The 22500-nt window shown below is 37.6% G+C and overlaps 1 protein-coding gene across 1 annotated transcript in view; it reads right to left on the bottom strand.

The window, feature by feature from the left end:
* Positions 1-10833: 10833 nt before the first annotated feature.
* LOC133633772 (protein phosphatase 1 regulatory subunit 29-like) overlaps positions 10834-22500 on the bottom strand; it is a 16122-nt gene continuing 4455 nt past the window's right edge. The window contains exons 3-4 of the mRNA XM_062026439.1: positions 21664-22500; positions 10834-19178 (exon numbers count right to left, since the gene is read on the bottom strand). The exon at positions 21664-22500 is cut by the window's right edge and continues 158 nt beyond it. Coding sequence (XP_061882423.1) covers positions 17696-19178; positions 21664-22500 — 2320 coding nt within the window. The 3' untranslated portion in view covers positions 10834-17695. The remainder of the gene's footprint in view (positions 19179-21663) is intronic.

Genomic DNA, 22500 nt, shown 5'->3' with positions numbered 1-22500 from the left:
ATGCGATGCCAATAAAATATTGAGCTCGTATTGTTGATACTGATTTTTTTTTAATTATTTGGAAAATTTTGTGAATTTTTCTAGTTGATTATGATTAGGAAAACATGATTTTATGATTTATGATCATGATTTGATTACTAATTACAACGATCTAAAGCAGGGGTTCTTAACCTTTTGGACTTCTGGGCCCGCTCAAATATTAACACTAAAATAATAATAATCTAATAATTATATCAAACCTGCTTACAGTTTGAAAGGAAAAACCTCTCAAACAAAAGGATCTAAGTAAAGTAAGTAATTAGATGAAAAGTCATTACCACGGAAGGGCGATACTGGGAATATTGGTATCGATGCGATGCCAATAAAATATCGAGCTCGTATTGTCGATACTGATTTTTTTTAATTATTTGAAAATTTTTGTGAATTTTTCTAGTTGATTATGATTATGAAAATATGATTTTATGATTTATGATCATGATTTGATTACGACAATCTGAAGCAGGGGTTCTTAACCTTTTGGACTTCTGGGCCCGCTCAAATATTAACACTACAATAATAATCTAATAATTATATCTAACCTGCTTACAGTTTAAAAGGAAAAACCTCACAAATAAAAGGATCTAAGTAAAGTAAGTAATTAGGTGAAAAGTCATTACCATGGAGGGTCGATACCGGGAATATTGGTATCGATGCGATGCCAATAAAATATCGAGCTCGTATTGTCGATACTGATTTTTTTTAATTTTTTGGAAAATTTTGTGAATTTTTCTAGTTGATTATGATTAGGAAAACATGATTTTATGATTTATGATCATGATTTGATTACTAATTACAACGATCTAAAGCAGGGGTTCTTAACCTTTTGGACTTCTGGGCCCGCTCAAATATTAACACTAAAATAATAATAATCTAATAATTATATCAAACCTGCTTACAGTTTGAAAGGAAAAACCTCTCAAACAAAAGGATCTAAGTAAAGTAAGTAATTAGATGAAAAGTCATTACCACGGAAGGGCGATACTGGGAATATTGGTATCGATGCGATGCCAATAAAATATCGAGCTCGTATTGTCGATACTGATTTTTTTTAATTATTTGAAAATTTTTGTGAATTTTTCTAGTTGATTATGATTATGAAAATATGATTTTATGATTTATGATCATGATTTGATTACGACAATCTGAAGCAGGGGTTCTTAACCTTTTGGACTTCTGGGCCCGCTCAAATATTAACACTACAATAATAATCTAATAATTATATCTAACCTGCTTACAGTTTAAAAGGAAAAACCTCACAAATAAAAGGATCTAAGTAAAGTAAGTAATTAGGTGAAAAGTCATTACCATGGAGGGTCGATACCGGGAATATTGGTATCGATGCGATGCCAATAAAATATCGAGCTCGTATTGTCGATACTGATTTTTTTTAATTTTTTGGAAAATTTTGTGAATTTTTCTAGTTGATTATGATTAGGAAAACATGATTTTATGATTTATGATCATGATTTTATTACTAATTACAACGATCTAAAGCAGGGGTTCTTAACCTTTTGGACTTCTGGGCCCGCTCAAATATTGACACTACAATAATAATAATCTAATAATTATATCTAACCTGCTTACAGTTTGAAAGGAAAAACCTCTCAAATAAAAGGATCTAAGAAAAGTAATTAGGTGAAAAGTCATTACCATGGAAGGGCGATACCGGGAATATTGGTATCGATGCGATGCCAATAAAATATCGCGCTCGTATTGTCGATACTGATTTTTTTTAATTATTTGGAAAATTTTGTGAATTTTTCTAGTTGATTATGATTATGAAAACATGATTTTATGATTTATGATCATGATTTGATTACGACAATCTAAAGCAGGGGTTCTTAACCTTTTGGACTTCTGGGCCCGCTCTAATATTGACACTACAATAATAATAATCTAATAATTATATCTAACCTGCTTACAGTTTGAAAGGAAAAACCTCTCAAATAAAAGGATCTAAGAAAAGTAATTAGGTGAAAAGTCATTACCATGGAAGGGCGATACCGGGAATATTGGTATCGATGCGATGCCAATAAAATATCGCGCTCGTATTGTCGATACTGATTTTTTTTAATTATTTGGAAAATTTTGTGAATTTTTCTAGTTGATTATGATTATGAAAACATGATTTTATGATTTATGATCATGATTTGATTACGACAATCTAAAGCAGGGGTTCTTAACCTTTTGGACTTCTGGGCCCGCTCAAATATTAACACTACAATAATAACCTAATAATTATATCTAACCTGCTTACAGTTTAAAAGGAAAAACCTCACAAATAAAAGGATCTAAGTAAAGTAAGTAATTAGGTGAAAAGTCATTACCATGGAGGGTCGATACCGGGAATATTGGTATCGATGCGATGCCAATAAAATATCGAGCTCGTATTGTCGATACTGATTTTTTTTAATTTTTTGGAAAATTTTGTGAATTTTTCTAGTTGATTATGATTAGGAAAACATGATTTTATGATTTATGATCATGATTTGATTACTAATTACAACGATCTAAAGCAGGGGTTCTTAACCTTTTGGACTTCTGGGCCCGCTCAAATATTAACACTAAAATAATAATAATCTAATAATTATATCAAACCTGCTTACAGTTTGAAAGGAAAAACCTCTCAAACAAAAGGATCTAAGTAAAGTAAGTAATTAGATGAAAAGTCATTACCACGGAAGGGCGATACTGGGAATATTGGTATCGATGCGATGCCAATAAAATATCGAGCTCGTATTGTCGATACTGATTTTTTTTAATTATTTGAAAATTTTTGTGAATTTTTCTAGTTGATTATGATTATGAAAATATGATTTTATGATTTATGATCATGATTTGATTACGACAATCTGAAGCAGGGGTTCTTAACCTTTTGGACTTCTGGGCCCGCTCAAATATTAACACTACAATAATAATCTAATAATTATATCTAACCTGCTTACAGTTTAAAAGGAAAAACCTCACAAATAAAAGGATCTAAGTAAAGTAAGTAATTAGGTGAAAAGTCATTACCATGGAGGGTCGATACCGGGAATATTGGTATCGATGCGATGCCAATAAAATATCGAGCTCGTATTGTCGATACTGATTTTTTTTAATTTTTTGGAAAATTTTGTGAATTTTTCTAGTTGATTATGATTAGGAAAACATGATTTTATGATTTATGATCATGATTTTATTACTAATTACAACGATCTAAAGCAGGGGTTCTTAACCTTTTGGACTTCTGGGCCCGCTCAAATATTGACACTACAATAATAATAATCTAATAATTATATCTAACCTGCTTACAGTTTGAAAGGAAAAACCTCTCAAATAAAAGGATCTAAGAAAAGTAATTAGGTGAAAAGTCATTACCATGGAAGGGCGATACCGGGAATATTGGTATCGATGCGATGCCAATAAAATATCGCGCTCGTATTGTCGATACTGATTTTTTTTAATTATTTGGAAAATTTTGTGAATTTTTCTAGTTGATTATGATTATGAAAACATGATTTTATGATTTATGATCATGATTTGATTACGACAATCTAAAGCAGGGGTTCTTAACCTTTTGGACTTCTGGGCCCGCTCAAATATTGACACTACAATAATAATAATCTAATAATTATATCTAACCTGCTTACAGTTTGAAAGGAAAAACCTCTCAAATAAAAGGATCTAAGAAAAGTAATTAGGTGAAAAGTCATTACCATGGAAGGGCGATACCGGGAATATTGGTATCGATGCGATGCCAATAAAATATCGCGCTCGTATTGTCGATACTGATTTTTTTTAATTATTTGGAAAATTTTGTGAATTTTTCTAGTTGATTATGATTATGAAAACATGATTTTATGATTTATGATCATGATTTGATTACGACAATCTAAAGCAGGGGTTCTTAACCTTTTGGACTTCTGGGCCCGCTCAAATATTAACACTACAATAATAACCTAATAATTATATCTAACCTGCTTACAGTTTGAAAGGAAAAACCTCTCAAATAAAAGGATCTAAGTAAAGTAAGTAATTAGATGAAAAGTCATTACCATGGAAGGGAGATACCGGGAATATTGGTATCGATGCGATGCCAATAAAATATCGAGCTCGTATTGTCGATACTGATTTTTTTTTAAATTATCTGGAAAATTTTGTGAATTTTTCTAGTTGATTATGATTAGGAAAGCATGATTTTATGATTTATGATCATGATTTTATTACTAATTGCAACGATCTAAAGCAGAGGTTTTTAACCTTTTGGACTTCTGGGCCCGCTCAAATATTAACACTACAATAATAATCTAATAATTATATCTAACCTGCTTACAGTTTAAAAGGAAAAACCTCTCAAATAAAAGGATCTAAGTAAAGTAAGTAATTAGGTGAAAAGTCATTACCATGGAAGGGCGATACCGGGAATATTAGTATCGATGTGATGCCAATAAAATATCGAGCTTGTATTGTCGATACTGAATTTTTTTAAATTATTTGGAAAATTTGGTGAATTTTTCTAGTTGATTATGATTATGAAAATATGATTTTATGATTTATGATCATGATTTGATTACGACAATCTAAAGCAGGAGTTCTTAACCTTTTGGACTTCTGGGACCGCTCAAATATTAACACTAAAATAATAATCTAATAATTATATCTAACCTGCTTACAGTTTAAAAGGAAAAACCTCTCAAACAAAAGGATCTAAGTAAAGTAAGTAATTAGGTGAAAAGTCATTACCATGGAAGGGCGATACCAGGGAATATTGGTATCGATGCGATGCCAATAAAATATCGAGCTCGTATTGTCGATACTGATTTTTTGTAATTATTTGAAAAATTTGGTGAATTTTTCTAGTTGATTATGATTATGAAAATATGATTTTATGATTTATGATCATGATTTGATTACGACAATCTAAAGCAGGAGTTCTTAACCTTTTGGACTTCTGGGACCGCTCAAATATTAACACTAAAATAATAATCTAATAATTATATCTAACCTGCTTACAGTTTAAAAGGAAAAACCTCTCAAACAAAAGGATCTAAGTAAAGTAAGTAATTAGGTGAAAAGTCATTACCATGGAAGGACGATACCGGGAATATTAGTATCGATGTGATGCCAATAAAATATCGAGCTCGTATTGTCGATACTGATTTTTTTTTAATTATTTGGAAAATTTTGCGAATTTTTCTAGTTGATTATGATTAGGAAAACATGATTTTATGATTTATGATCATGATTTTATTACTAATTACAACGATCTAAAGCAGGGGTTTTTAACCTTTTGGACTTCTGGGCCCGCTCAAATATTAACACTACAATAATAATCTAATAATTATATCTAACCTGCTTACAGTTTGAAAGGAAAAACCTCTCAAATAAAAGGATCTAAGTAAAGTAAGTAATTAAATGAAAAGTCATTACCATGGAAGGGCGATACCGGGAATATTGGAATCGATGCGATGCCAATAAAATATCGAGCTCGTATTGTCGATACTGATTTTTTTTAATTATTTGGAAAATGTTGTGAATTTTTCTAGTTGATTATGATTAGGAAAACATGATTTTATGATTTATGATCATGACTTTATTACTAATTACAACGATCTAAAGCAGGGGTTCTTAACCTTTTGGACTTCTGGGCCCGCTCAAATATTAACACTACAATAATAATAATCTAATAATTATATCTAACCTGCTTACAGTTTGAAAGGAAAAACCTCTCAAATAAAAGGATCTAAGAAAAGTAATTAGGTGAAAAGTCATTACCATGGAAGGGCGAAACCGGGGAATATTGGTATCGATGCGATGCCAATAAAATATCGGGCTTTTATTATCGATACTGATTTGTTTTTTTTACTTATTTGGAAAACTTTGTGAATTTTCTAGCTGATTAAGATTATAAAATATTAAATTTTTACCAAATATTGTTGTGTATTGTTTTTTTTGATTGATAAAAAAATAAAAAATAAAATAAAAAAATAATAATCTAAAAATTATATCTAACCTGTTTACAGTTTAAAAGGTAAAACCTGTCAAATTAAATTAAAGCATGTAAAATGAACAAATATTATTATCAAGGCTTAGGTCAGGCTGATTACAAACATACATACTATCAAAAGTACTCAAAAGGGACTGATAAAAATGATAAAACATATTTTTACATAAAAAAATAAATTAATGCTAACTAAATTAATAATATAGTTCTTAAATAAACTGTCACTAAAATGTAATGAATACAACTTCAACACTTTAGTCATCATTTTTGCGCTTCAGACTTCTTCTGTTTGTTCGATATTGTCATTACTGCCACAAGTGGTGGAAAAGTGTATTACAACTGAGTACAGCCACAGCCCGTAAAAAACACCGACCAAAACACAGTTTATAAAATAAAAAAATAGGATGCATTAATTATTAGGGTTGTGAATCTTACAACGACTCACGATTCAATTTGATGGTGATTATCGGGCTTATGATACCATTCAGATTCTCGGTTTTAGGCCGATTCTTGCAGTAGTGTATATTGTTTGGACTGGAAATGACAAATGTGAGATATGCAGTAGATTCATTGTCGATGGGGAGAAAATTCCGGAAAATTCCAGGAAAAACCGGGAACTTTGGGAAAGGGAAAACATGTTTTGCGTTCTATATAACGGAAGAGTAGCGTGAGTGGGTGGTTGAAAGGTCGGAATAGAGTTTAAAAATGACGCAGAATTTGGGGACCAAAGGGCATTGTAGAACTATGAATACATGAATACATGAATACATGAATACACTGCTTATAAATCTATTTTCTGTATGATTCCAATCGATTTTTCAAAGCATTTTTTTAAAAGGGGAAATCGCTGCATTTGCGCATTTTTTAGCACGTGGGCAAAAACAACAAAAAACGCTTGCGAAAACATTACCGTAACTAGCAAGCTAACATTAGCGTGCTAACTTTTTCAACTAATTTTGCAACCGTTCAAACCTAAGCTCATACGACTTGGTATTTGACCCATTTTCTTCTTACGTTTCGGGGCATATAACTTGGTACTTGACACATGCTAACTGTAAGCATGCTAGCATGCTAAAATTAGCGTGCTAACTTTTTAAACTAATTTTGCAACCGTTCACCCTAAGCTAATATGACTTGGTATTTGACCCATGTACTTCTTACGTTTTGTTGCAATCTTGTTCCTGTCTCGTGTCCCAAACTAGACACTTGACACATGCTAACTTTGAGCATGCTAGCAAGCTAACATTAGCGTACTAACTTTTTAAACTCAACCGTTCAACCCTAAGCTCATATTTTTTAGCACGTGGGCAAAAAAAAAAAAAAAAACGCTTGCGAAAACATTACCGTAACTTTCTGTAACGCGTAGCATTTTTCAAGTAGGTGACAATTCTCATTCTTGCTGATTAGACGATAGATGCAGGTTTACTTCTTAAAAAATAAAAAATAAAATTTTTTTTTAAAAAATAAAAACTTGGTGTTTACTTGAGTCATATTGCTGTCTACACATATCTCTTATGTTTGACCGCCATCTGCTGGTCACACTTATCATTTCACTGAGTACCAAATAAAATAGCTTTGAGGTCGGTAAGCACAACCAAAATAAGGCGCATTGTTGAGTTTTGAGAAAATGAAAGTATTGTAAGTGCGCTTTTTTATAGTCCGAAAAATAAGACAAATACATAAATAAATAAATACCTCAAACACAAAACGGGGGAAAAAAAAGAAATTATTGCTGATTGGATGATAAACGCAGGTTTACTTTAAAAAAAAAAATTGTGCTACACGTAAAAATTATTTTTTGTCCATGCAGTACTTCTTAATTCCTCAAGTTGGTCGGGTCGTAAGAAAAGAAGTACAGAAAATGTAGTTTCATTCGGGCAAAGTTAAACATGTGTCTTGTTTGAGCTCACACACCAAAAAAAAAAAAAAAAAAAAAAAAAAAAAAAGTTAAATAAATACATACCGGTATATAAATAAATAAATACCTCAAACACAAAACGGGACTTTTACTTTAATAAAAAAATAAAAATTATTGCTGATTGGACGATTAACGCAGGTTTACTTCTAAAAAAAAAAAAATTGTGCTACACGCAAAATAATTTTTTGTCCATGCAGTACTTCTTAATTCCTCAAGTTGGTCGGGTCGTAAGAAAGGAGGCAAAGAAAATGTGGTTTCAATCGGGCAAAGTTAAACATGAGTCTTGTTTGATCTCAGACACCAAAAAATAATAAAATTAAAAAAAGTAAAAATAAATAAAAGGTACCTTGGACACAAACGAGGACTTTTACCTCAGACAATAAGTAAATAAACAAGTAAATAAACAAATAAATACATAAATAAATACATAAATACCTCAAACAGAAAATAGGATAGAAAATTTGGTTTCAATCGGGCAAAGTTAAACATGCTTCTTGTTTGATTTCAGACACCAAAAAAAATAATAATAAAATAAAATAAAATAAAATAAAAAATAAAAAAATAATTAAAAAAAATAAATAAAATAAAAATAAAAATAAATAAAAAATAAAAATAAAAATGAAAATAAAAATAAAAAAAATAAAAAAAATAAAATAAATTTAAAAAAAAAAAAAAAAAAAAATAAAAAAAAAAAAAATAAAATAAAATATGTTAAATACATACATAAATAAATAAATTAATAAATAAATACTTAAAACAGAAAAGAGGACTTTTACCTTAGACAGAAATACAAATTTTGCTGATTGGACAATAAACGCAGGTTTACTTCGGGAAAAAATTGTGCTACCCGCAAAATAATTTTTTGTCTGTGCAGTACTTCTTAATTCCTCAGGTTGGTCGGGTAGAGAGGAAGGAGGCAAAGAACATTTAGTTTCAATTGGGCAAAGTTAAACATGTGACTTGTTTGAGCTTACAGACCAAAAAACAAACAAAAAAATAAATAAATAAATACATAAAACAAATACGTAAATAAATAAATACCTCAAACACAAGACGGGGAAAAAAAAAAGAAATTATTGCTGATTGGACGATAAACGCAGGTTTACTTCGTAAAAAAAATTGTGCTACACGCAAAATAATTTTTTGTCCATGCAGTACTTCTTAATTCCTCAAGTTGGTCGGGTCGTAAGAAAGGAGGCAAAGAAAATGTGGTTTCAATCGGGCAAAGTTAAACGTGTGACTTGTTTGATCTTACACACCAAAAAAATAAATAAATACGTAAAATAAATACGTAAATAAATAAATACCTCAAACACAAAACGGGACTTTTACCTTAGGAAAAAAAAAAAATCTTGCTGATTGGACGATAAACGCAGGTTTACTTCGAGAAAAAAATTGTGCTACACGCAAAATAATTTTTTGTCCACGCAGTACTTCTTAATTCCTCAAGTTGGTCGGGTCGTAAGAAAGGAGGCAAAGAAAATGTAGTTTCAATTGGGCAAAGTTAAACAGGGCAGCTGTGGCTACAAATGTAGCTTACCACCACCGGGTGTCAATGAATGATGGGTTCCCACTTCTCTGTGAGCGCTTTGAGTATCTAATAATAGAAAAGCGCGATATAAAATCTAATCCATTATTATTATTATTATTATGTGACTTGTTTGAGCTTACACACCAAAAAATAAATAAAATTAAAAAAAATAAAAGGTACCTTGACACAAACAAGGATTTTTACCTCAGACAATAAGTAAATAGACAAATAAATACATAAATACCTCAAACAGAAAATAGGACTTTTACTTTAGACAAAAAATTGCTGAATGGACGATAAACGCAGGTTTATTTCTAAAAAAAAAAAAATTGTGCTACCCGCAAAATAATTTTTTGTCTGTGCAGTACTTCTTAATTCCTCAAGTTGGTCGGGTCGTAAGAAAGGAGGCAAAGAAAATTTGGTTTAAATCGGGCAAAGTTAAACATGTGTCTTGTTTGATCTCACACACCAAAAAAAATAAAAAAATAAAATAAAATAAAATAAAATAAATAAAAGGTACCTTGGACACGAACGAGGACTTTTACCTCAGACAATAAGTAAATAAACAAATAAATACATAAATACCTCAAACAGAAAATAGGACTTTTACCTTAGACAAAAACGCAGGTTTACTTCTAAAAAAAAAGAAAAAAAAAGTGCTATACGCAAAATAATTTTTTGTCCGTGCAGTACTTCTTAATTCCTCAAGTTGGTTGGGTATTAAGAAAGGAGGCAAAGAAAATTTCAATCGGGCAAAGTTAAACATGTGTCTTGTTTGATCTCAGACACCAAAAAATAAAATAAAATAAAATAAAATAAATAAATAAATAAAATGAAAACAGAAAAAAAAAGAAAAAAATACGTAAATAAACACGTAAATAAATAAATACTTCAAACAGAAAAGAGGACTTTTACCTTAGACAGAAATAGAAAACTTGCTGATTGGACGATAAACGCATATTTACTTCGGAAAAAAAAAATTGCGCTACACGAAAAAATTTTTTTTTGTCCATGCAGGACTTCTTAATTCCTCAAGTTCCACCTTCTACCATCCTAGTCACGTCCGTTGTGTCTTAGGGGCAAGACACTTCACCCTTACTCCTGATGGCTGCCGGTTAGCGCCTTGCATGGCAGCTCCCGCCATCAGTGTGTGAATGTGTGTGTGAATGGGTGAATGTGGAAATAGTGTCAAAGCGCTTTGAGTACCTTAAAGGTAGAAAAGCGCTATACAAGTACGACCCATTTATCATTTATAAGTTGGTCGGGTCGTAAGAAAGGAAGCACAGAAAATGTAGTTTCAATCGGGCAAAGTTAAACATGTAAAAAAAAAAAAAAAGAAAAAAAAAAAAGGTACCTCGGACAATAAGAAAATAAATAAATAACTACCTCAAACAGAAAAAAAGAAACAAAAAAAAACAATAAAAAAAACCAAGGACTTTTTATCAGGTTCTTTTTATACTTTGACACTTTCACAGTTTGGCATGATGGTGTTTTAGCGGCGGACAGGGAGGACAAAGCGTTTAACACAGCAGATAAAATACCTTCTCACGTCTCCATAAATTTGCAGAGATAATGTAAATTAATGCTGGGGGGTGGGGGGGACAAGGGGGGCGAGGGGGGAGATTTACGAGTCCCCCGCGGGCGGGAGGTCCGCGCCTCTCCCGCTCCGATTAGATGGCGGCGTTACATATTGCGTGTCGCGTCCTGACAAACGAGCGGGGGCGTTCCCTGGAAGGTCAGCGTGACCGAGTAGGGGGGGTGGGGGGGTTGTTGGGGGCGTCAGCAGGAGTGAGTGACCCCCCACAGCCGACCTCAATAAGTACGCGGAACATTCCAGACTTTTACAGCAGTTTGGCCTCAAAGTGTGCATGCAACAAAAATGCTAACAAAGCATGAGGAAGCAAACAATCATTCCAACACAACGGGAAATAGTCAACCAAAAAAAAACCAAAAACGGATAAATGGAAGGAGTTAGCTACGTCTACCTACTGTACTGCCTTGTTCTCCAGCTAGCAACTTGTAGGGTTGTCACTTTTCCAGGGTCGAAAACAAAAACGAGTTAGCGCTTCTTTTCTCGCTAAAGGGAAGTGACTCGCCACAACCAGCAGATGGCGATGTTCTTCTTACGTTTTAGGGTTAGGGGTCAGGATTAGGGTTGGGGTTAGGGTTAACCCTAACCTAACCCTAACCCTAACCCCAAACTACACACTTGACACATGCTAACTGTAAGCATGCTAGCAAGCTAACATTAGCGTGCTAACTTTTTTAACTCATTTTGCAACCGTTCAACCCTTAGCTCATACGACTTGGTACTTGACCCATTTTCTTCTTATGTTTCGGGGCATATAACTTGGTACTTGACACATGCTAACTGTACAAATGCTAGCACGCTAACATTAGCGTGCTAACTTTTTAAACTCATTTTGCAACCGTTCAACCCTAAGCTCATATGACTTGGTACTTTACCCATTTTCTTCTTACGTTTCGGGGCATATAACTTGGTACTTGACACATGCTAACTGTACAAATGCTAGCACGCTAACATTAGCATGCTAACTTTTTCAACTAATTTTGCAACCATTCAACCCTAAGCTCGTACGACTTGGTACATTACCCATGTTCTTCTTACGTTTTGTTGCAATCTTGTTCTTGTCCCGTGTCCCAAACTAGACATTTGACACATGCTAACTGTAAGCATGCTAGCAAGCTAACATTAGCGTGCTAACTTTTTCAACTAATTTTGCAACCATTCAACCCTAAGCTCATATGACTTGGTACTTGACCCATTTTCTTCTTACGTTTCGGGGCATATAACTTGGTACTTGACACATGCTAACTGTAAGTATGCTAGCAAGCTAACATTAGCGTGCTAACTTTTTCAACTAATTTTGCAACCGTTCAACGCTGAGCTCATACGACTTGGTACATTACCCATTTTCTTCTTATGTTTCGGGGAATATAACTTGGTACTTGACCCATTTTCTTCTTACGTTTCGGGGCATATAACTTGGTACTTGACACATGCTAACTGTAAGTATGCTAGCAAGCTAACATTAGCGTGCTAACTTTTTCAACTCATTTTGCAACCGTTCAACGCTGAGCTCATATGACTTGGTACTTGACCCATGTTCTTCTTACGTTTTGTTGCAATCTTGTTCCTGTTCCAAACTAGACACCTGACACATGCTAACTGTAAGCATGCTAGCAAGCTAACATTAGCGTGCTAACTTTTTCAACTCATTTTGCAACCGTTCAACGCTGAGCTCATATGACTTGGTACTTGACCCATGTTCTTCTTACGTTTTGTTGCAATCGTGTTCCTGTTCCAAACTAGACACCTGACACATGCTAACTGTAAGCATGCTAGCAAGCTAAAATTAGCGTGCTAATTTTTTCAACTAATTTTGCTACCGTTCAACCCTGAGCTCATATGACTTGGTACTTGACCCATGTTCTTCTTACGTTCTGTTGCAATCTTGTTCCTGTTCCAAACTAGACACCTGACACATGCTAACTGTAAGCATGCTATCAAGCTAACATTAGCGTGCTAACTTTTTCAACTAATTTTGCAACCGTTCAACCCTAAGCTCATACGACTTGGTATTTGACCCATTTTTTTCTTATGTTTCGGGGCATATAACTTGGTACTTGACACATGCTAACTGTAAGTATGCTAGCAAGCTAAAATTAGCGTGCTAACTTTTTAAACTCATTTTGCAACCGTTCAACCCTAAGCTCATACGACTTGGTACATTACCCATGTTCTTCTTACGTTTTGTTGCAATCTTGTTCCTGTCCCGTGTCCCAAACTAGACATTTGACACATGCTAACTGTAAGCATGCTAGCAAGCTAACATTAGTGTGCTAACTTTTTCAACTAATTTTGCAACCATTCAACCCTAAGCTCGTACGACTTGGTACATTACCCATGTTCTTCTTACGTTTTGTTGCAATCTTGTTCCTGTCCCGTGTCCCAAACTAGACATTTGACACATGCTAACTGTAAGCATGCTAGCAAGCTAACATTAGCGTGCTAACTTTTTTAACTCATTTTGCAACCGTTCAACCCTAAGCTCATATGACTTGGTACTTGACCCATTTTCTTCTTACGTTTCGGGGCATATAACTTGGTACTTGACACATGCTAACTGTAAGCATGCTAGCCAGCTAACATTAGCGTGCTAACTTTTTTAACTAATTTTGCAACCGTTCAACCCTAAGCTCATATGACTTGGTACTTGACCCATTTTCTTCTTACGTTTCGGGGCATATAACTTGGTACTTGACACATGCTAACTGTAAGCATGCTAGCAAGTTAACAATAGCGTGCTAACTTTTTCAACTCATTTTGCAACCGTTCAACCCTAAGCTCATACGACTTGGTACATTACCCATGTTCTTCTTACGTTTTGTTGCAATCTTGTTCCTGTCCCGTGTCCCAAACTAGACATTTGACACATGCTAACTGTAAGCATGCTAGCAAGGTAACATTAGCGCGCTAACTTTTTAAACTCATTTTGCAACCGTTCAACCCTAAGCTCATATGACTTGGTACTTGACCCATGTTCTTCTTATGTTTCGAGGCATATAACTTGGTACTTCACACATGCTAACTGTACAAATGCTAGCATGCTAACATTAACTTGTGAACTTTTAACCCAATTTTGCAGCTGTAAACCTCAGAGTCATATACCTTGGCACGTGACACATGCTAACTGTAAACATGCTAGCAAGCTAACATTAGCATGCTAACTTTTTAAACTAATTTTGCAACCGTTCAACCCTAAGCTCTTATAACTTAGTACTTGACCGATATTCTTCTTACGTTCTTTTTACGTTTTGTTGCAATCTTGTTCCTGTTCCGTGTCCAAAACCCCTGTGGGCAACCTGCAGTGTTCCATTTTTTACGATAATTCTGCCTAGCAACAAAGAAACGTACGGTCCTTCTGCTGCGCTAGCTAGCTAGCTACATTGTTTGAATGTTTTACAAAGAGTTAAACCCAAAGTAGCAATCCACTTATTGGTCGTATTTGTGTTACATTACCTCGGCTATGTTCACACCGCAGGTCAATTCCGATGTTTTTTTCCTGTTCGTGACATGTATCGGATTTTTTTTGTCAATGTATACTTTATTCAAACCCGACTTTTTTTGAATACGTGCGTTATTTAAAAAAATATCGGATTTAAGGGTTTTTACAATTAAAGTACTGTAAAAGGTACCATTGTTATTTTTCCGCAAAAATTAAAAAAATCGAGCCACTGGTTTTTTTTAACGTAAAATCTACGTAAAAACAAAAAAAAATGATACCTCTTTAGTTTTTATAGTAAAGTTTTATCAACTGAGCTGTCAGTTTTTATCGTAACATTACCAACTCCTTTTTTTTTTTTTTTACAGTTCGGATATAACTCGTATAAGTACACGATGGCAATTGCAGTCATCCGACCTAAATGTCGTGAAAAGAAGACAAATTCTTCGTAAAAACAGACGAAAGAGCAGAAGGGGGTCCACAAAATTTACATCCAAATTACGATTCTTATTCATCTCGATTTTAAATCTACTCATGATTCCGAATCGAATCGTCACCCCAGGAATCGGATCGTTAGGCGCCTAAAGATTCACAGCCCTACAGAAAACAGTCCGTTGTGAAAAAACGTTTAAGAAGAGATTAACATTTCGGAGAACTCACGTCAAAGTCCTCAGGACAGTACAGACTAAAATTCTTAAACCTCTTTTTTAAATCTTCGACGTGAAATTACGTGAAACTGAGAAAAGTTCGGGACTGACACCAACACGAACGTTTACTTTTGTAAACTCCACATGTAGAGTTCACATTTGATATTCATAAAATTGTCATTTTTTTTCGGTAACGTGAACGACTCCAGAAAAAGATCGGCTTTAAGAAAAAAAATCGGAATTGGGCATTGTACCCCTGCAATGTGAACGTAGCGCTACTCTTTTCTGCTCTGTATTTAAAATACGAAAAAGTGACAAAACAAAGTCGGTAAAAATAGGTAAGTAAAAACGTCAACAAGGTTTTTTTCTTCGTAAAAGTTAAGACCACGTAATGCCCCTTTTCCGATTTTTCTTTAAAGTGACTGTTTGCAACCCTTACATTGTGCTAACTTTTCAAAAGTGTTGTTAGCATTTCATCCCGTTGTTGTTTTTTTCATCAAAGTGAAAGTGAAAGAGCACTTCGAGCGGAATTGTGCTTAATAGCTCGGAAATGTCGCAACTCGAGCGGCGGGAAAAAAAAAAAATGCGAGCGCCCGATAAAAAGTGACAACCCTAGAAAAGTGTCGAAATCAAATCTCCCTTGGGGGCACTTTGGTCCACAGCAGTGTACACACACACACACACACACACACACACACACACACACACACACACACACACACACACACACACACACACACACCCTCGTCTCGTATTGGCGCCCGAGTTGCCAGCTAACAATTAGCGACACTAACTGCCAACTAGCGATTATTTCACTAGTTCCCAGTTAGTAATTAGCGGTGCTAACCATTAATGGTGCAAACTGTCAGCTAGCAATTATTTCACTAGTGACTGGCTAGAGATTAGCGCTCTAGTTGAACGCTGGCAATTAGCACAGTAGTTGCCAGCTAACAATTAGCGTTGCTAGCAAATAATGGTGCTAGTTGCCAGCCGGCGATTATTTCACTGGTACTATAGCACTAGTTGACAGCTAGCGATTAGCGTTCCCGTTTTCCAGCTGACGAGTAGCGGTGCTAGCAATTAACAGTGCTAGATGTTAGCTAGCAATTGTCTCACTCGCTGACAGCTAGTGATTAATGCACTAGTTGCCAGCCAGCAATTAGCAGTGACGGCTGCCAGATAGTGATTATTTCATTAGATGCCAGATAGCTATTGGCGCTTTAGTTTCCAGCTAGCAATTAGCGGCGCGAGCGATTAATGGTGCAAGCTCTCAGTTATCTATTATTTCCAGGTTGAGATTAGCGCTCTAGCTACAAGCTAGCGATTATTTCACTAGTTCTCAGCGTGTGATTATTTCCCCAGTTGCCAGCTAGCGATTAACACACTGGTTGATAGCTTGCGATTAGCGCACTAGCTGTCAGCTATTGATTATTGCACTAGCGGCCAGCTAGCGATTAGCGATCTTGTGTCCAGCTAGCAATTAGAAGAGCTAGGCGTCAGCTAGCAAATACTTCACTAGCTATCAGCTAACATTTAACGTTCTACTAGCCAGCTAACGATTAGCGGTGCTAGTTGCCAGCTAGCGATCAGTGCACGAGCTGTAGCATTTGAATATCTTAGTTTAGCACGACAACAAAATACAAAATACCTTTAGAAGCAGTTTCATTTAAAAAATAAATGTACCCAGGAAATATAAGTAGAGCAAGGGTGTCCATTTGTTTTGGCGGTGCCATTTTGTTTTTTTAATTTAATAAAAATTAAATGCTAATAAAACTTTATGTATATCATTTCCTCGTTACATTACGTCAATTTGCTTACTTTTTGGGGGTTTATTTGTCCAAACTTTGGACACCCCTGAATGTAGGAGGTCCTCTCTGCATCAGTTTGGGGGTCCTTGGCGTGGAAAACACTTAAGACCCCGGCACTAAGCTATCAGCTTTGCTAGCACGGAGGAGGTGGATGGTAAGAGGCGGATGGTATTGGCGGACTCCACCCTCCTTAAGTCGAACGTACGGAGTCGGGAGTTTTTCCTCAATCGATACGCTACACAAACGTCCCAGAAGTGCTCTAAGGTCGACAACTCGCCAGCCCGACAACTAGCTGTCTTCTCATGTCTAAAACTCCTCATCCCGCCGCATCAATATCTCGCTAAACGGTGCCTGTGCGGGAGCGGCGGCGGTGCAGGCGGAGGCGTGCAATGAACGTTTGGTGAAAGGCGGTTTGATGGAATTAGCGAAGCGAGAGTTTGCGGGCGTCTGCTCGCCGAGAGATAACTTTGCCACGCCGTGTCGCTAATGAGGTAGTTTTTCCCTCCTCTTTTGTTCGCTCCTCAACCTTTCATTCAGCCTGCCAGGACCAAAGCGCCCAGCGGGGGGGAAGTCTAGCTGGATTCTCCCCAAATCAAATTAGAAGAAGAAACCTTTTCAAAGTAAAAGCACACCTTGGAGGAACTGAGAGAAAAGGTGTCCTGCTACATTAAAACCAAAACTTTATAGTCTTGTTGGCGTCCAACCTTTTTTTTTTCTCCCTCTGACGGTTGGCTTCCGCCTACATCTTCTGCTGGGCAGAGACGCCCTTCCAGTAGTCTAAAATATCGTGAAGGTCCTCGTCCTTGGCAAACTGCACCTTCTTCCGCAGGGCGTGGCCCGCCGCTATATAAGACGCCTCCTCCCTTTTCTTGTAAGGGCGGAATCGCTCCCAGATCCTCAGCGTGCTCTCCGAGGAATACTCCGGACTGGAGGAGTAGCCCGAGTTGTAGTGGTGGTGGTGGCGGGAGGGCGAGAGCTGGGAGTAGGCGGCCGTGGCATCCCTCTTGGAGCGCCCCAGTGGCTTGAGGAAGGACGCCTTCTGGGCCGGCGAGGGCGACTCGCTGCCGCCCTCGTAGTAGAGAGCGGGGAAGGAATGGCGGTGTTCGGAGCTGTGGTAATCGGGCTGAACCTCCAGGTGGTGCTGCTGACCGGCCGCCACACCTCGACCTCCACCGCCGTTACTACACGCCATGCCACCGCCGTTCACGCTCACCCCGCTGCCATTGACGCCGTTGCAGCCCCCTACTCCGCCTGCGCTCCTGCCACAGCCGACGGGGCTGTTCTTTTCCGACGGGTACTTGGGCGGATCGCTGCGCTGCTCGGGAACGTCCATGCTGAAAACCCTGGTGCTCTTGACGGTTGCCCCGGCAGGGGGCCCGCAGCGGTTCTTTGCCACGGCAGTGTCAGCACTCAACTGCCTCTGCAGAGGTCTCACCGCGTTGGCCGGGGGCGGGTCACGGTACGGAGGGGAGAGGAACCCTCCGCCGCTGATGCCGGGCCGCTCCGACAGGGGCATCACCAGGGGTACGGGGGCCATGGAGGGTGGGAGTGGCTTCTGGTGAAGCTGAGGCGCGGCTTGAGGATGAGACTTCGGGTGCACTTTCGGGGAGGACGCCATGATCGCCTGATCTCCCGGTGAGAGGGGCAGCAGATTCCGGGAGTGGGACGCGAGGCAGACTTGAGGCTGTGCGGAGGACACTGGGTTGTTATCCGCCGTAGCGATGACGTTGGCTGAGGCGTCCAGTTTCAGGGCATCAATGCAGTTGTTGATGATCTGGTTGACCTTGTCCACCTCCTTGGCGATGGTGGAGATCTCGGAGGCAGAGCCACGGCCCTCATCGTCGGAATCCTCCGCCACGTCCGTCCCGTTTTCCGCCGCGCCTCTCATATCCAAACCGATTTCCCCCGCCGGACCCCCCGCCAATATCTCTCCCTCCCTGCACTCCAGAATCCCTCCAGCGGTCCTCACGTCCATGTAACTCCCCTTGGCGGTCATCGCCTCGGAGTAGGCGGAGGCCATCTTCTCCACCTGCGGCAAGCTGGAAAGGCGCGAGGAGGTGGTGTTGGCGGAGCCGTGGAGCATGCCCGTGCTCGAGGACGCCGACGGGGGCAGCTTGCTCCCCGCCCCGCCTCCGTGGTGGTGCTGGTGGTGGGCTTGCTCCTGGAGGCGCTGCATGGCGGCCGGGTCATTAGCCACCGCCGCCGCCGCCTCCGGACCGTACCTGAAAGATGAGGATGACATTCTGTTTCATCGCCTAATTAACCGTTTTGATTTTTCATTCTCATGATCTCCCCGTAGTCGTGCTAATTACAATTATCTTTTAATTAAAAGCACAAACCACAAAGACATCAAAGCCTGCAGAAAACAAGATTAGAATTTTAGAAACTGACGAAAAAGTAATTATTAAAAATAACCTGCGGTTTGTCTGTAGGATAAAAACTGATCAAGAGTCACTTTAAAAAAAGGGTTTTACTCCATAATACTGTACAAACTCACATCATGTATCTAAATATTGACGTATGAGTTACACTAGGGGTGTCCCAAAGCCGACATCAGTCCGATATCAGTATAAAAACCAGGCATCGCACAGGGATGTTCCGACCATGCCGATCCATGACTGCTGGTATCAACCCATACCGATCACATGCATTAACTGTAAATATTTTAACCTATTTATTGCGAGTGCTATTGAAAGTGTGACAATATCAACACAATCTTTAAACTACCTAACTAGTCTCTTTTATTAAATACCATTTTTGGATCAAATTAAGGAGCCTTAGTTGGACATTCACATATAGACGGGGTCAGGGGTCACCAACCTTTTTGAAAGCAAGAGCTACTTCTTGGGTACTGATTAATGTGAAGGGCTACCAGTTTGATACACACTTAAATAAATTGCCAGAAATAGCCAATTTGCTCAATTTACCTTTAACTCTATGTTATTATTAATAATTAATGATATTTACACTTAATTTAACGGTTTAAAAAAGGAGAAAACACGAAAAAAATTACAATTAAATTTTGAAACATAGTTTATCTTCAATTTCGACTCTTTAAAATTCAAAATTCAACTGAAAAAAAGAAGAGAAAAACTAGCTAATTCGAATCTTTTTGAAAAAATTAAAAAAATAATTTATGGAACATCATTAGTAATTTTTCCTGATTAAGATTAATTTTAGAATTTGGATGACATGTTTTAAATAGGTTAAAATCCAATCTACACTTTGTTAGAATATATAACAAATTGGACCAAGCTATATTTCTAGCAAAGACAAATCATTATTTCTTCTAGATTTTCCAGAACAAAAATTTAAAAAGAAATTCAAAAGACTTTGAAATAAGATTTAAATTTGATTTTACAGATTCTCTAGATTTGCCGGAATAATTTTTTTGAATTTTAATCATAATAAGTTTGAAGAAATATTTCACAAATATTCTTTGTCGAAAAAACAGAAGCTAAAATGAAGAATTAAATTAAAATGTATTTATTATTCTTTACAATAAAAAAAATAAATTTACTTGAACATTGATTTAAATTGTCAGGAAAGAAGAGGAAGGAATTTAAAAGGTAAAAAGGTATATGTGTTTAAAAATCCTAATATCATTTTTAAGGTTGTATTTTTTCTCTAAAATTGTCTTTCTGAAAGTTATAAGAAGCAAAGTAAAAAAAAATAATGAATTTATTTAAACAAGTGAAGACCAAGTCTTTAAAATATTTTCTTGGATTTTCAAATTCTATTTGAGTTTTGTCTCTCTTAGAATTAAAAATGTCGGGCAAAGCGAGACCAGCTTGCTAGTAAATAAATACAATTTAAAAAATAGAGGCAGCTCACTGGTAAGTGCTGCTGTTTGAGCTATTTTTAGAACAGGCCAGCGGGCTACTCATCTGGTCCTTACGGGCTACCTGGTGCCCGCGGGCACCGCGTTGGTGACCCCTGGACTGGGTTAACAACTCTCTCTCGAGAAGAGGCAATAAATTCAGACTTGGGAATGCAAAAGTGATAGCTCTATCCTGGAGGAGAGACTTCTTGTCTATCTTCACGTCAACATTTAAGTTACAACTTATAGAGGTTGTTATCCCCTCACTTGCACGTGAACATCTCCTTACATGGTCAGGTTGTACTCTCCTAAATTAACACATCCAGACAGAGAAAGAATGAATATAAGAAGGTGGTTCGGCTCCTCCAAGTTAGGAGTGCCTCATTTTCTTGACCTGACCTCCTCCAGGTCCGTGAGTTCATCAAAGTGTTACCGATCGCGGTTTTGTGCTAATTTCAATTAATAACGGAAATACTAAGCATGGGAAGTTTTACCGAGTTTTATTAATATACTGTTTATCCTAAAATCTTCCTGGCTACGGCAAAACATTTAGGACAACCTGAAATGAATGCATACTGGCAAACAATACTCTAAAGTGTAAAAAAAACAGGATATAACAAGTAAATATGACACAGACTACGCACAAGTACTTCGATCCAGCATGCAGAGCCAACATGATAAAAACAACCCCTTTGATCAAACCTTTTCTAACACTACAAAATAACACAAGTACTGTAAGTAGTATTCTGATGATATCGGCTCAATATCAGTACCAGCCGATGGTCAAGGCCTGGTATCATATAAAGTTGTAACGGGACACCCCAAAATAAAAAATATGAATGAATCACATTCAAGAACTTATCCAAGTATCTCAAAGGCGGTGGTACCTCATCTCCAAGATGGTTTTCTTGACACTCAGAGCTTTCTCCTTCTCTTCGTGGATGCGTCGCCGTCTCAGGCAGTAGTAGACGCACCCGAGCACGATGACCATACCAAAGAGGCACCCCAAGATGGTCATGATGTAGTGCGTCGTGGTGGACGGATTGCTTCGGGGGTCCGCCAGTCCAATCGCCCGCGTGGCGAAGGACAAGCACGTGTGGTTGTAGCGCTGGGACTTGCTGACGGAGGCCACGCAGTACGTGTAGTTGGTGTGCGGGCGCAGCTTATCCAAATTGATTTTCTCATTCGTGGTCTTGAGGGGCATGATGTCCGCCACAAAGGTGTTGTTGTACTGCGACAGGACGTACATCTTGCTGTAGGGTCGCGGTAATCGCACCACGACGGAAGCAGTGAAGAACGAGACGCTCCTGAGCCTTAAAGAGATCTGATGGTTGTAGGTGGGATCGGGGGTTGACGCGAAGCTCGGCTGGTGGTACAAGCCCGGGTCTGGGTTGTCCAGGCCCATGCCGGAGCCATCAAGATCCGGTCCGGTGGACGATAGCCCTGGAATTATGACACCGTCCTGACACCTGTTCGACAGGATGACTCTGGCGTTCCTCCCGTGTCCCGGCAACGGACTCAGGAGAGGATAGCCGTTGAATTCTCGAGGGGTCTCGCACTGGAGGCGGTCGTAGGTGTGAGTGACGTTGTTGAACATCTCCAGCCAGGTGAGGAAGCTGTAGAGGTCGCAGCCGCAGTGGAAGGGGTTTCCCACAAGCTCGCATACGATCAGCCGGTTGAGGACGGTGAAGGTAGACGGGTCCAGGCGGGACAGCTTATTGGAG

The sequence above is a fragment of the Entelurus aequoreus genome, linkage group LG18 (assembly GCF_033978785.1).
Source record: "Entelurus aequoreus isolate RoL-2023_Sb linkage group LG18, RoL_Eaeq_v1.1, whole genome shotgun sequence".
Lineage (NCBI taxonomy): Eukaryota > Metazoa > Chordata > Actinopteri > Syngnathiformes > Syngnathidae > Entelurus > Entelurus aequoreus.
Note: the sequence above shows the minus strand (reverse complement) of the source record. Positions and strands in the feature narration are given on the sequence as shown.